Raw genomic sequence first — 15,717 nt, forward strand, 5'->3', positions numbered from 1 at the left:
TCGGGATGCATTTAAACCATAAATGTGCTAAAACCACTCAAACCACAGTTCAAAACTCACTCAGGCTGTTAGGGAAGCAAACACCTGGAGTGAGCCATGCTACAAATTAGTCAGATTTCCTACTATTATTGTCAAGCCTGTCCTCTAGCCCCAGTCTCCCCTTCAGTTCTTGGCTCACCTCCTCACTCCCTTTCTATTCTCATTTTTTCCAACATGTAACCCACTCTGCTGAAAAGATGCCAAACCAGCAGAGGTTGGATTTCAGGTCCCCTATTTTTGTTCAGCATGCAGCCACACTACATTTTTCCTGCAGGCACACAGTGGGATGACCAGGGAGGGTCCCACCTCATGCAAACATCATTTTTAACCTCAACACACAAACTAAAGCTTCAGGTTCAGCAGCAGAATGGGATGGCAGGGACGTGACACCAAAACAGAGCTTTCATCTTCACTTTCAGCCTGATTCCACCATCTGCACCATAGTTGTCTTTATGAATGAACAAGGGAGCTTTTCCTCTCTCAGTACCAGGAAACCTGATACCTTGTTTATATTTGAAAACAGAGAAATCTCTGTGTATCACAAGCCCGAGGAGAGCTCAGCACAGGTTACAAGACACCAACACTTCCTACACTCTGAGTCTTCTTTAGGACAGGCAGTAAACTGTTCTTTCCAGGAGCAGTAGCTTGAGTAGGAAACAGTACACATAAAAAAAAAATATAAAAAATGAAGTACTGCTACATGCCCTTATCAGACCCCTGGACGTGCTGACAACCTGCTAAGTGTGCTCCAGGACAGTTCCTAGTCCGCCAACAGAAAGAGGCAAATATTTGCCCAAAAGTCTGAGATATGTTAAATAGACTAAAAAAACTAAAAGTCTTAAGTGTAAGTAGATTCAATCCATCTTCAGACTGATGGTTAAGCTCATCTTTGACTTCTCACTGTAACTCTAGGAGTTATCATTTCCCAAAACTCAGAAATGTATATTCAGTTAGCTGTTGTCTGCTGATGACAGCATCTCTCCCAAACCCAACTTCTGTTGTTTTTAACCAACCACAGCTGGTTATATTGGCCTTTCATAAGCCTCAGAGCTCAAAAGATTCAGAGTTTAAATATGACCATCACTTTTAAGGGATAATTTTTAATTTACTGAAGAAATTACCTGGAGAAATAAATAAGGAGTTTTATTTAGAAAACTTTTGAGGGAGTTAAAGGGGTTAATGCACAGACCACAGCTGTTTGTAAATTAGGTTGAAGCTGATCAAAGCTTTGGCTGTAAGTCATTCTAAGAAAAATATAAGTTCATTGCAAAATGTTGTTAAAACAGATTAAGATTTCTTAACTCATTTAAACAGAATTTTATTTTATTATGACCATAAAAATGCTTAAGTTCACAGCTCCAGAACCAAAGTGGGAACAAACATCAGCTCGGACACAACATATATGGGTCAGTCAAGACCTGGAGCGAATTCTGTCTCATTTTTCTCCGGACCAGAGACAGTCAGCTCATCTCTTCCCACCAAAAACCACCCGGCTGCTCAACAGCAGCAACAGCCCTGCCCTCCTGCAGCCCCAAACAGCACTGCCTGCACCATCCAACACACTCCTGTTTGAGGGAAACAAAGCAACGGGGCTGCTCTGTGCTTTTGAACCAGTTTGAAATCCAGCAGCTCCATCTGGGAATGCCACACGGCCCTCGAAGCTTTCCCAAGCCTTGCAGCACCGAGTCTTCAAGCCCGTTATCATCAGATAACTGGCTGAGGGGCAGTTAAGCTCCTTAAATGAGGCACAGGTCACTTCACACACTGAAAGGGTCAATTAGTAACTTCTGTTGCCACTTAATTGCTACAAGGAGCTCCAAGGAAAGCCAGTTTGCCTGCTGCTCCAGCGACCCTTTGCCTTTAACTACGGCTGAAACCATTCCCAACTGGATCAGTTACTGCAGGTCCTTTGTCATTCCACTCATCCATGATTTCTGCAGCCTGTGTGTTCCATATCCAAACGAGCACTTTCCTTCCAGGTGAGAAGGGCTCGGATTGCTCTGTACAGTACAGTGCCCAAATCTCACCAGCACACCCAAAAGCTCACTATAAACACATTTTCATGGGAAAAACAAACAAAAAACCCCCCAACCAAACCAACCAAAAATTATCACAAATCGCTGTCCAACACTCATTGCAAACTTAATACTTTTCCTGCTTTATTTTAGGCAGTTTCCTTGAGTCAGAGGGATTTTTTGAAACTTTTTTTTAAAAAGCACACACAGCTTTTGCTGTTCATTCATTCATTCATTCATGAAAGTACAACTCAGCTTGTGTTTGCACCTTACTAAGGCTTTGCAATTAAATGAGAGAAGGTGATCAGACTCGCCCTTCAAGCACTGAACACGAGGAGTCAGAGATTTCAGGAGCTTTGCTCCCTTTCCAGGGGCTGACACAGCTGAGGGCTGTGCTTAGCTATAGTTTTAACCCAACCATCTGCTGCTTTCACACAGCCCTGCCACAGCATTCCAGGTGATTTAGCACAGCACTTACAGGAGCAGTGTGGAACAGGAAAAACCCACTGAATAAAGCTCCAAGCAGAAATGTTGTGGGAGGATTCATAGTGAGAGCAGTAAATTAGTTTTTTAATTGTGGTGTTTGGAAGGATTTTATAAACTGTGAAAAATCTCAGACATCAAGTCTCTCTTTTTCAACATCTGAATGGAGAAACACCCCAAGAGTGCAGTGAAGGACCATCTCTCTGGTAAGGCTTTCAGAGTCAGAACCCAACCACTTTGCTGGTTTTATTGGCAGGACAAGTAGCAGCAGAGCAGGCCCTGCTTAAATCAAGCCTTTGATCTAGTCCATTGGTATTTTTTTGCAAGACCCTCTTGCACAGCTCCATCCTCACAGGTTAGCAGATCCCTGGATACAGAGAGGACCAGTTTAAGGAAGCCACATTCCTGAGGGGCCCCATGTCCCTATGAAACATCCTGATCAGTCTGAGTTCAAACTACTCAATCAAACCAATAAAATATCAATAAAAATCAATAAAACACCAGAAATTCTTGCTACTGTGAGAAATCTTGCAAATGAATATGACAGACGACAACAAGCAAAATCATATTTAATGCATTTGATTTTAAAGCAAAATTTATTAATCTAATGCTGCATGGATGTACATATTTATGCTCTTTCTCCCCATATCCTTAATTGCTACAAGTCCTAAACCAATTCAGCTTTCTACTACATGGAGATATATTTTTCCCTATTAGACAGGATGACTGAGCAGCAAAGCACAACTTTGGCAAAGGCAGGGGAAGAAACCAGATGCAATTCCCATCTCTCTGGCCTTGCCATACAACTTTGTCAGTAAAGCTTTCAAATGAAGCTAATGTTTTCTCCAGCAAAATTTGAGAAGTGCCCTACAGAGGTTCTGTGGAGAATGGTCATCCACTTTGGAGGAGAGAAAATGCTCTGTAAGAGTATCAGCAGTTTCCTAGGTGGGTACAACACTTTCCATTTATCACTGTTTTTACTAGCATTATTGGGAACACACTCTTCCTTTCTGAATTTTATCATGATTCACTTCCTGCTGCTCTCTTGATACATACAGGAAAAGAAAGAACATGGAATTGTACCATTTGGACACAAGAATGCAAGGAAATATTAAGGAAGGTAGCCCTTAAAAATACCTGAAATGGAAACAGTCTACACCAGGCTGTTTTGATCTTTGGATTTGAGTTAAATTCTCACTGCAAATAACTTTCATGCATCTTTAATGTGATATAGTTGAAGGCTGTCACATTGGACATTAAAGTACATCACACTGAAGTCTGCAAGACCTTCAATTAAGGCTAACCTAAAGGTTTCTCACCCTGAAATGTAGATACATTTCAATCTGATTTTAATAACAGTTAATCTTTTTCATCTATACCAGCTGCATGGCCATGAATAAATAAAGACAGGTTGGAATTTCGGCAGCTGAGAAAGACTGTGACAGGAATGAAAGTTGTCTTTTCCCCTGGTAGTGTGGAAGAGCATCACAACCAACAACCCTGACCACTGTCTGGGTTCTTGGGAGGCAGAGAGCCTGTAAAAACAGAAAGACAGAGGGGAATCTCCAAAACTGCTACAAATTATCAAGTGGAAAAAATTACATAGGTCAAAGAATAGGAAGGGAATATTCTGGCAGTAGTTTGGACAGGTTTTACTCAAAAGCACTTCAGAAAACAGTATTTGAGGGCACAACAAAACCAATGTGCTTATGCTTACACAGGCATCATTTTCTGTGGACTCTCTGAATGCAGCAAGTAAAGCTCCTGTCTGTTATTGTTTGCTTTTCACAGCCTCCTGTACTCAAACCTGGCACAAAAGGATGCTCAGGAAAATAGCTGTTGAGTAATTTCAAGGCAGTATCAAACCCTTCCCAGCTATTCCAAAAGCACAGAGTGAGAGAGGACTCTGTGTCCTCTGATGCTTTTTGAGGAAGATGGAAAAATGACAATAAAGGCTTCAGTACCAAGGAATCAGCCTGTGAACACACCACTGCTGACCACTTAAACATCTCCTTACTGTTCCTCTCTCTTATGCTCACTGGCAGAAGTCTGCAATTTCCTCTAGCTGAGAAAAAAGGCAGAAAAGTGCCTGAAGACATTCTATATCCTTGTCCATGATGTCTTTTCTTGCTTATTTGAGGATATAACATCGACAACAAATAAAAATCATAAAGCAGAAGACAGCGTTCTCCTAAAAGCACTAAAGATTAAACCCACATTTAACATTTCTTCACTAACACCAGCAGTAATTAGATTTCCAAGAAGTAAAGGTACAAAAACTACCAATAGTGAATTTTCCCATGAGAAGAGCAGCTTGCAGGACAAGTACCAAAGGAAATTAATACCCAGATGAAGTCCTGATCCAATTGTTTACACTGTTTACACAACTAAAATTTGCTTTACATTAACTGTACCAACACTATAGGCAGGGACCTCCTCAGGGACAAGGGACAAACCATGGCAAACAAGACAGAAAAAAGTGGATGGTCCCCACCCCCATAAGAGGGTACAATCCCAGAACTGCTTCAGAAAGCTGTTAGTATTCCCAGCCATCCCAGACCTGGTGTTTCAAGGTGAACCAAAACCTGAGCTAATTTATCATAATATACCACTCTGCAGCAGGTTAGGGATTGATATCACAAGCCTATCAAAGTGGACACACCAAGGCACTTCAGAAAAACAGGACAGATTACAATGGCAGCAAACAACTTCAGTTATCTGACTTTTTAAACCAGCAGCACAACCTTGTCAAAAATTTAAGAGCAAGATGAACACAAGGACAGACAAGATAATATTAACTACTTTGACAGACAAATGCCTCAAAATAGTAGTGTTAAAACCACCGAGCTTTTTGTAAGCCCATCTCATGGTGGTACCCAAAGAGGAGAGTCACAGCTTCTTAAAAACACAATTCCTAAGGTGGGTGAGACTTTGTTCTTTAAGCCAGTGACACATCCTGCTTTGAAGTAAAGCAAAACCAAACACAACCACGACAGCCTGAGGGCCAGAATCTAACCCCAAATCACTGAAATTTGCATTTCTCCCTGTGTACAGTGCACAGCATCAGACACACGCCCAATGGACATTCACTGTCCTCAGCTGTCTTCCATCCTGCTTGCCAAGTTTTTCAGGATAGCTGGCCAGGGAGCTCAGCTGGACTATTACCTGCATCATACTGCTGTTCTCCATTCATCTCCACAGCAGCCTGGTGGTTGTTTTGAGCAGCCAGAAGCAGGGGAGCCCAAGGCTGTCACTGTTGGCTGGTCATGAGTCGCCTCCCGCCGTCGATCCTACTGGGAGCCAGGACATTCAAGAAGGAATCCTGGAAAACACCTGAAAAGAACAACTGGTAAGAAAATCTTTATGTGATTTTAACTATTTTTAAGATAGAATCATAGAATGGTTTGGGTTGGAAGGGACCTTAAAGCCCATCTCATTCCAACCCCCCTGCCATGAGCAGGGACACCTTCCACCCGACCAAGTTGGCTCAGAGCCCCATCCAGCCTGGCCTGGAGCACTTCCAGGGATGGGGCAGCCACTGGGCAACTTGTGCCAGTGCCTCACCATCCTCACATTTAAGAATTTCTTCCTCATACCCAATTTTCAAACCTACTCCTATGAGCTATTAAATCATGATTTCATTATGAATGGTAGAAACCGAGGAAGGAGAGGTCTAAAGTGAGCCCACTAGCTCAGTGCACTGGCAGTGAGTGCACTGCAAGTTTTCTTTCCTTACAAAATTCTCCATTAAAGCAAAGTTGTTTAGTAAATAAAAGCCTAGGTTACATGTTTATTTAATAACAACACACTTTGACTGACAACTTTATATAAATCAATGAGATGAGGCATGAAGTGGCCCTAACCCCAAGATGATTAAGTTAAATTCCTGTTAAAAAAAAAGATCATTTTAAATAGCCTTTGCATTCTTGTTGAATGTCTAGGAAGCACCTGGTTTTTTTTTTGTTTTAGGCAAGATACCAGAAATAATGTAGAGGACTAAAAATCAGCTTTTAAAAAAAACATAGGTGGCATTTCTGAGATAAACATGTTTTTAATAACTATGGTTTAAAAAAAGAAAGTCCTATACATTTGAAAAGCCTTTAATTTTGAGTTTTGTATAACTATACTGTCTATGGAAACTCTGTGATAATCCTTAGAGGTGGCATCATTCACACAAAAATAAACCAACTTGAACAGAATTAAATGTCTTACAGCAGTGCTCAGTCCTGTAGAAAGTTCTCAAGTACAACCAGAACTACAGCTGACTTCAAAAAATTTCATTACATGTGAAAATAAAATTTTTTTAGAGTAGCAAGAGTTATTATTAAGAGCTCCTACTGAATGGTAGCTTAGTGCCACAAAAATCTACTGTGTAGAAGATATTAATAAGTTTTATTCATTATAGCTCCAGGAATGTGTCTGGAAGGGAACTCAGCTGCCAGTTCCTGTGATATGCTTCTAACCTACTGCACTCCAGCTCAGAAAGACTGTGCTCAGCATGTAACTGCAAGGTCACAACTGAACTCCCAATTCAGCTCAGCCTCTGTGGGAAAGTTATGAGAAATGAAGCCCAGGTACCTCCCTCTATCAGCCTCCAGTGGTTCCTTACACACTTCCTCCATGCTCTCAGGACAAAGCAGTGCAGGACAAGATAATGCAAGCACATGTTCCCAGCCTACCCTCTCTCAAGACTTTCCTCCTACAGACAGACCGAGTTTCCATTTTTCCACCTTCTATAAAGTAATGCTGGAAGATGATGTCACTGGCAACCTGCACGATGCTTGGCACACAGGGAAGAACCAACAAAACACTTTAGAATCATATAATCATTAATCAAAATACTCCTTGCTAATGCCCTATCCTAAGTGTATCAGCTGTCACAGTGCTAAGCCAAAACAAAGGCAGCGCTGTGAAAAATGCCAAGCAAAGCACGTAGTCCAACAAATCTGGGGATGTGCCACTGGTTTCTAACAGTGAAGCCCTGGCAAAGTACCCTCAGAATTAATTGCAATTAAGCTATTTTCAGTTCATGGGATTCAGCTCTCAATTAGTGTCTATAACTAAAGCAACATGAAAATATTTAAGACACCCCTTCCCCCCAAAAAAAACCCCCACCCCAAACTGTTGATTTAGAAGATGCCAAATACTGGCAGCTCCTGTTGAAGTTGATTGATATTCTGCCCAAGTCAAGTTGGGGAGTTATTCAGGATTTCATAAGCAGCTCTGGTGTTTTCTGTACACAAAATTGAGAGTACTTGTAATTAGCCCCCGCCAGGGCTGTGCCTACAGTCTGGCACCCCAAAGATTATCTTTTGATAAATCTCGAGGGAAGGGGAGCACAAGTGCTGCTGGAACAGAGCTGATTTGGAAATACTTTGGACTCTTCAGTCTCACTTCTGCATTTCAAATCTCCTTTCAGCACATGAAATATTCAGATGTTAGCAACTGGAGGCAGCATTAAAAACAGTTACAGTTCATTAAAGCCAGATGGCTCACTTGAATATGAAAAGAAATCAAACATAAGTTGGATGTTGAATTAAAGTAAATCAGCTGGTGTCTGAGGCTTAATATTATTTTAAAACAAAGGCACAGGAGACAACGGGGACAGGAGACACCCCTAAGGACTGGGGAAGAAGCTACAAAAAGGATCAAGTTTCAGTGAATTCCTTCATGCCAGGCATCCAGTAAAATCTACTTTGGCCCCCTGTGTCTACTATAGAGAGCTTCACTCTGCCCAAGCAGGCAGGAAACCTGTTGCAGGTCTGCCAGGGCAGGGAAGGGGTTCCTCAGCACCTGAAAGCTGCAGCTCTGCTTCTGAACACTGAGATAAATCTACTGCTAAAGCAACAAGGAAAGTAAAGGTCCTTTTGTTTTTCTTGGACCATACCCTGGAGGTGGGAATAGAGGGTCTAACTGTCCTCCTGGTCCCTAAGCCCATTCACACATATACCTGTGCTTTTTCACTTCAAGGAAATACTAATTATGTGTTCCCTAGGAGGGGAGACGGCTCCCTGCACTTCATTCAAAGACTTTTTGTAACAAATCTTTTATTGGAGGTTTCACAGCTATGACACAGACAGTGCCCTGTTCAGCACCTCTTCTAATTAGGTCCAGTGTTTGCAGTGGAAATTCTTGTTGTCATTTCAAAGAAATCTATTCAGGACAAAAGCACCCCTCTACTACAGACTCCTGCCTGGAAAAAAAAAATTCAGGAAGAACAATGAGAAGTACAAAGCTGGTACAGATGAGCACCCAGCAGTAGCAGCAGCAACCCTTTCCCAGCACACACTTACCCAGTGACCCCTTCAGTGAATATTCCCAATGCCTCTTACTCAGGCACAAGCTCATCATAAAAGCTCTTCTGCAGTTAAGATCTAAAACTCTTATGACAAAATTAGCTGAGAGACTTTTCCTTCACAGAGAAGGGACTGTACCAACACTCCATCCCAGAGGGCCAAATCCTGCTGCTGCACTGACTGGGGCTCCAAACCACAGGGCAGAGATCTCCCCCAGCCTTATTCCTGATGCTGCCACATGTAACCTCAGCTACAACCTGCTGCCAGTCCCAGGTGCTCACCTGCCCTCTGCTTGTACTAGTACTGCAGAAATCAGCAATTTCCACAGCCTGCAAAAGACAACTTCCAGCTTATTTTTTAACCTTTTTCCTAACCTAACACACTGCAGTCAATCATGAATACAGGTCTCAGCTGCCCTTTTTGCTACAAGAAGGTGAGACAGTGGCTCCAGGGCAGAAGGGGGCACGTTCAAATCAAGATTTGTATGTGACTGGGCACTTGCAGGCCATGCACCTTATCAATGTACAAGCAGATCTAAGGTAGCTGAAATGCAGTTGCACAGGTCCTTTACCAGAGGAGAAAAGCCAGGTGGAGAACATCAGCCCTTTGGAAAACACATCTGCACCCTCTCAGAGGACAAAGAGACTCCACCCAGCCTGACTGAGACTCTGCCAACTTGTCACTGATGGAAGTAAAAAAATGGAAAGGACCTTTTGGGATGACAACTTAAGTTGAAGTATGCTAAATATCAGTAGAGTTTAGTAAAAAAAAAATAATTCTGTAGCACAACCAGAACTCAATAAACTACTCAGGTAGGAGCCAACTTAATTTTAGGTTTGACTTACAAGTTCATACTTGATTCCTCATAAATGTTTTTGTGTAATCCATTCCAGGTATACTGGTGATTTTTGTATCACAGCAATTGGGAGTACTCTTACTTAGTGTTTTCAGCACAAAACAAGTAAGATACAGTGCAAATTTCTCAATCAGAACCAAAATCAACAGTGCTAGAGAAAATTAACTTTCAAGCTATTCAGTGTGAGTTTCATTCACTCTTTTGTAGCAATGCACTCACAGTACAGAAACAGCCAAACCCCCACATTAGTCAGTACATTTCCTCAAACAGCCACATCCTTTTGGGGGAAAATGTCAGAGATTCTGGCTAAGCACTGCTGCCAACTCAGTGGAAGGATACAGCTGATTACTTGCTACAGCAAATCAGCAACCCCCTCCATCAGGGCACAAGAGCAGATATTTGCCTCCTTTGAAAAAAACCTCACCCTTGAAATCAGCACTGACAGAGCCAAAAGCAAACAAATATTCAGCGTTTGGTGTAAGAAATCTTTAGTATCTGTGATGGAACTGTTTCAGACTCAGATCAGCAAGTGTCTGCGTGGTCACTCCTGCTGCACTCGGAGCAGCAGCTCACCAAAGCCCCACAAAGCTGCAGGAGCTGTGAGACACCAACACAGGGGCGTGGAAGCCACCAAGGCTTTGCCCACCTGAGGATTTCTTAACTCCAGTCACACAGTGCAGGAGCAGGGTACTCACAAATCCAGGCTCTGTCTGATCTGCCACATGGAGTACAACTCTCATTTCTCAGGTTTTGCAATTCAACAACCACAGCAATGCTCCTCTTAGGGTCCACTAACTCTTCTTCCTCACCCACAGCACCAGAAGGCCAGTAGACAGCTGTCAAACATCACATCTGAATTATTTTCTTGGGAAGTAAAGTATTGTAGACACCTACATCTATGCCCTTCCCTCTTGCCCCAGCCCCATCATTCTCCCTCCTGCTGGGACCCTCAGTAGAGGTCCCACTTCTCCAAGAAAGGGTCTCCACACTCCTGTATTTCATGCAAGCTCCTTGTTCTCTAAGGCTTTTAGAGTGAAAATAGGGTTTAAGACCTTTCTTGTAATTTTCTCCTCTCTTATTTAGTCACTAACAGCTGGGAGCCTGGATAACACTTTAGATATTTTCTAACTTTCAGTTGCATAAACAAAGTAAGTATTTCACAAGCCTTCCCAGTACCTGACCTTCCACAACCAAAAGACAAAGTGGAAGACTCTCACAATCTCCACTTTATGCTGGAATTTCAATTTTTCAAGCCATTTTAATTGCTGTTCTGTGACAAGCAAAAATCAGTTTACAGTTGCTTCGGCAGCAAAGAAAACTACCTGCCACAGAAGCCTTGGCTCAGCACTGTTAGCACATTCCAAATCTTCCCAAGACAGCCCTGCAAGGCCCAGAAAGCAGACTACAGATAGGCAAAATAAAGTTTGATGCTTCTATAACAAAGTAATAAAAATACTACCGATTTCATTAGTCACAGCTGCTGAAGGAATAATCCCATCCAGCGTGGAGAACAGAAACCTTTGGCTGACTTGCAGCTCTTTAAGGCATTATTTTTACACACATACATGAAACAGCCGGTCTGTAAAAAGGAGCTTGTTTGCTTGTTTCTCTAACGATTTACCAAAGATAAACAAATAATTGAATGACCTTTAATTGTAGGTAGGACCACCAGCATTTTCCTTAGGCTGTCTCGATGGCACACTGGGTGCTCCAAAACAAACACAAAACTTTCCTATATTAAAAAAAATAAATAACAGGGGCAACTGTGTTCCCACATTTTTGCAGCTGCAAATCCAACTGTAAGCAAACCTGTTCTGAGTTTACCACATTCTGCTCTTGCCCCTCTGACCTGTTTTATAGCCAAATCAGACAATTCTGTGCTCTTGTACGAGGCCACAGGACACTGGCCAGGTGACCAGCCCTTCTCCAGCAGCTCTGGCTGCAGACTTTGCCTCTGTGGTGTCCCAGGGCCACAGCAGTGACCAGCAGCTGACCATCCTTCACGAGGAATTTTTATTTTGACGAAAGTGGTCGAAATTTCTGAAGTTTCAACCCCTCTAATCTCTGTCTGCCAAGTCTCTTATTGTCAACTTATTTGGGCTTTGTCCTTGCAAGGGCAGAAATTGTGTTGGTCATAAGGCTTGACTCCTGCTCCTTGCAAAGGAAGCTTTCTTGAAGACATGGCACAGGATTCCTGCAATCCCTGTCATCTTTCTGCCTGCCAAGAGCATGCCTGAGTTTTCTTATCTGAACAGCTTCTGTGTGGCCTCTGAGAACAGAACCCATTGAACATGAATATTACATATGTATATACATGCAAATATTATCACCAGAGTTGGATTAATTATTAAAACTTACTATATTTCTCTCACACCTGCACTGCAATCTCTGCTCACAGACCAGTACTCCTAACAGTTCCACCCTTCCAATTCCCTGCTGCTCCCATTAAATCTATTTTAGCAGAAGAGAACTCCAAGTTCATCCCTCCCATTGCGAGAACAACTCTGAGACTCCGCAAGAGAGCTGCATTTAAAGAACACACCTTCTGTTCTTACACTTCCAAAGAGATTCTCATAAAATGTAAAAGGAGCAAAGAATCTGCCATGGAGAATCCAGAACACTACCAACACCAGGAAGCCAGGCTTACAGAAAGTTGTGTGGCTCTGGAGCACGTTAACACCTTCTGAATGAAAGTAACTACAGGACTGCAAACATCTCTGCAAAGGATGTTAAACCAGCCTGCACCACTGCAGTCTAATGCAATAATACAGATACTATTTTTATTTCAAGGGTTTGATTAAAAAAAAAAGCAAGCCTGTATTTATGACAGTTTTCCTGGATTTACCCAGTGCCCACAAACAAGGTGGGCAGAACAATCCAGCCAGCAGGACAGGACAGGGTCCCACCACTGCCTGCAGCCAGTGCTTCACCAGAGAACTGGTGTCAGAGCTCCTCTGCTTTGAAAACGTGGAAATGTTGTCTGTGAACATGCATTTTTGTTAGCATAAGAGTATTTACCAGAGAAAAGGATAATCTGTTTTGTCACAAAATGGGACCAATGCTCATACCTTTAACTCAACCTTCTACTAGAGCTACTTGTACAACATAGGAAAAAACAACAAATAATAATCTATTTAGCAAAAATCTGCCAATATAATCTGTGGTGTTTATCTTTTATGTTTAGGTTATGCCAATTTTTGCCAGTTTTCCACTCCCAACCCCTGTCTGAAGTCCAGTGGCTTCCAGGATTTGACTCACTGCCTCACATAACACACCTAAAACTGGTTAATGAATCTTGAAACACTCAGGTCCAGCTCAACAAATTATGGGATCTTACTTTACAACCCTTGCTGTGCTACCCAGCTGGGAAAGCAATTTCCATGGGACTACAGGTTAAGTCCAGGTGAGAATGTAAAAGTCACAGCTCTGTTCCCACTAATTCAGAAGCCACTGGACAGCCAGAGCATTCACTTGACAGGGGAACAACACACAACAGGGTGTCCCAAGAAGTTCCTTTGTGTTCATCACTGGTTGTAAATAGAACTTGTTAAGAAATGCTTCCTTTGAGTCTTCAACTTTTAGGGAAGTTTTGGGGAGTTTTGTCAAGTCCTTAAGGTTTGGTTTTGTGTTTTAAATACAAAATCTCCAGCATTTTTCTGCTCCCTTCATCTATTTTCATGGCATGCAGAGTAAATGCACATTGGGGGTTATGGGCCAAATAAAGACACCAGACAGAACAGACTGCTCTGTTTTCATTGTTGATTTTTGTTATTTCGTATCCTATTGCACAAATACAACTGCCTGAAGTTACAAGCTGGAAAAGATGAAGTAAAAAAAATGTGAAGTTCCTGCTGCTCCCCAGTCCCAGACAACACCTTGGCAGCTTCTTATCCTCTGTAAAAGGACAAGCAGCATGAACAAGAAAATATTCCACCAGGAAAATGTAGTATAATTTGTTGTGAGATAAAATAAGAGCACTCAGATGGAAAGAAACCGACTTCTACCTCTGGATCTTAATCCCTAGTGCATGTAAGTATTGAATCCCAAAGTCCACAATGAAGTGACATGGATGGCTGCCCATCAGGAAGCACCAGGCAAGAGTTAAACTGCAATGTGACAGCCATCAGGGATAGGAACCCTTTCAACTTCGTTTGAGAAGCCTTCTCAGCTCCCCTGGAGAAACTACATTACATAAATGGGTTTAGACTTTAAGTGAAATGACTTAACTTTTTGTCAGAGTCACCACTAGTCTTGTTCTGGCTTGAAATAAAAATGCAAGGAACCGACTCTGTTCAAGAGCCAACTCTGAGCCGATGCCAAGATCTGAGATCTGCAGCACAGAGCCCTAGAGAGCAACCTGGGGGGAGCTATGGGTGGCAAAGCACTCAACTATCAGCTCCCAAACAAAAAGAAAACCACGCCCTTTCCAGGGCATCAAGAAGAGCACCTGCATTGCTAAGTGGGAGAAGACAAAGTATCAATGGCTGAATATAATTAAGGATACAATTCAGCTATCCCCTAGTGAGAGTAAAGGGTTTTAAATCAAGAAGTACATTCATTGCACATACATTTTAGGTAATTAACAGAGATACAAATTAATCCTAAGTGCCTGAAATGTAAGAATTACAGAAGAAACCTGAAAAAAATCACCTGTTAGAACACCAGATTTGGAAACTAATTTCAATGTATGAAGGATGTCAGGTCTACAGATAAAGTATGAAGGTCAATGAAGTTACAATAAATAGCTCCCTAATACTGCCATGAGGCTCAATTTATCCAAACAAGTCCTCGTTGAAGCCTCATATTCTGTACATATGTTATAGAAAAGTCTTTGAATAAAATCCGAGCAGGACACTCAACTTGGCTCAGCCCTCAGGTCACGTAAAGGGAAAAAAATCTGCACTACCTTCCAAAACCTTCTTTGAAATTGAACTTCTGTTTCAGAGAACCTCCTAATGGATGTCACCACTGCAGACAACACAACAATTAAAGGAGATGTGGAGGGGGAAGGAAGCTATTTTGCAAATAAGACATTTTTTAAAAGTCCATCAGATAAAACGCTTTTTTCATGTCAAAGCACGCTCCTACTTCCTTTGTCATGTCATTGAAATGGCACACAATACAGAAAAGGTAATATATTACACCCATTTCTCAGAACAGCTCCTAAACCACAAGGTACACACAAAAAGGGCAACTCTCCCTTGAATGCCACCACAATCAGAGGACAAACTCGGATCCTGTCAGCCTGTGAGGGCTCACACGACCTCCAGACATTTGAGATCCACAAAAAAGCCCAACTTACCACTAAGAACATTTATTCCCAACAAGTACACTCTCCACCCCACCAATATAGAAGTTTAAAGGTTAGGAGCTAAACCTATTTATTAATACATTGACCTCTAGTTCTAGATCTGATTTTCCTAGAGCAAGCAGGGACTGCAACACATCTCCAGCTCAGCTGGTACACTCTTCAGTGCACAGCACTTGTGAAATTATAAACAATCTCCTAGATTTGGGTTTAAAAATAGACTTGATGGTTTAACTTTTGGCTCCTATATTTAAAAAATTTGGTACTGATACTAGGGGACAACAAAGGGAGTGGTATTTCATTCACGCTTCTTTACATACATAGATCATCAGGCTTTCTTCCCTGAGCAGACCAACTAACCCATTAGTCAAACTGTCAGTGGCAGGCTAGAGTGAAAATAAAGATGAAAAATACTTTCTTATAAAGTTTGTAGTCTTGGTAGCATATAATTTCAATCTAAATAATTCAATCTTAAATAATTTCAATTAAAAAACTCCTTAATCATAGAAGCTGTGTTTGTTTTTATGCACGCTAATGATATTTGAACATAAGGTCTGCTCAGACAGATGCAACCACAAATCAAACTGCTGTTGCTGTCCAACAGACAGAAAACCTATTTTAACAAGCAGTGGCACTAAAAAACCCCCACAATGACTGCAAATAAAAGCTGCAGAAGCAAACAGAACACAGTCTTATCAAAAGCACTCATCACAACACATT

At 41.8% G+C, this 15,717-nt stretch overlaps 1 protein-coding gene across 4 annotated transcripts in view; it reads right to left on the reverse strand.

Annotated features, from left to right (window-relative positions):
- SFMBT1 (Scm like with four mbt domains 1) overlaps positions 1 to 15,717 on the reverse strand; it is an 89,529-nt gene that overhangs the window by 32,388 nt on the left and 41,424 nt on the right. For all 4 annotated transcript variants that reach the window (XM_018068580.2, XM_008923362.3, XM_018068581.2 and 1 more), the window contains exon 4: positions 5,703 to 5,870. In XM_018068580.2, coding sequence (XP_017924069.1) covers positions 5,703 to 5,730 — 28 coding nt within the window. In that variant the 5' untranslated portion in view covers positions 5,731 to 5,870. The remainder of the gene's footprint in view (positions 1 to 5,702; positions 5,871 to 15,717) is intronic.

This window comes from Manacus vitellinus, unplaced genomic scaffold (genome assembly GCF_001715985.3).
Source record: "Manacus vitellinus isolate BGI_N305 unplaced genomic scaffold, ASM171598v3 scaffold_14_pilon, whole genome shotgun sequence".
Lineage (NCBI taxonomy): Eukaryota > Metazoa > Chordata > Aves > Passeriformes > Pipridae > Manacus > Manacus vitellinus.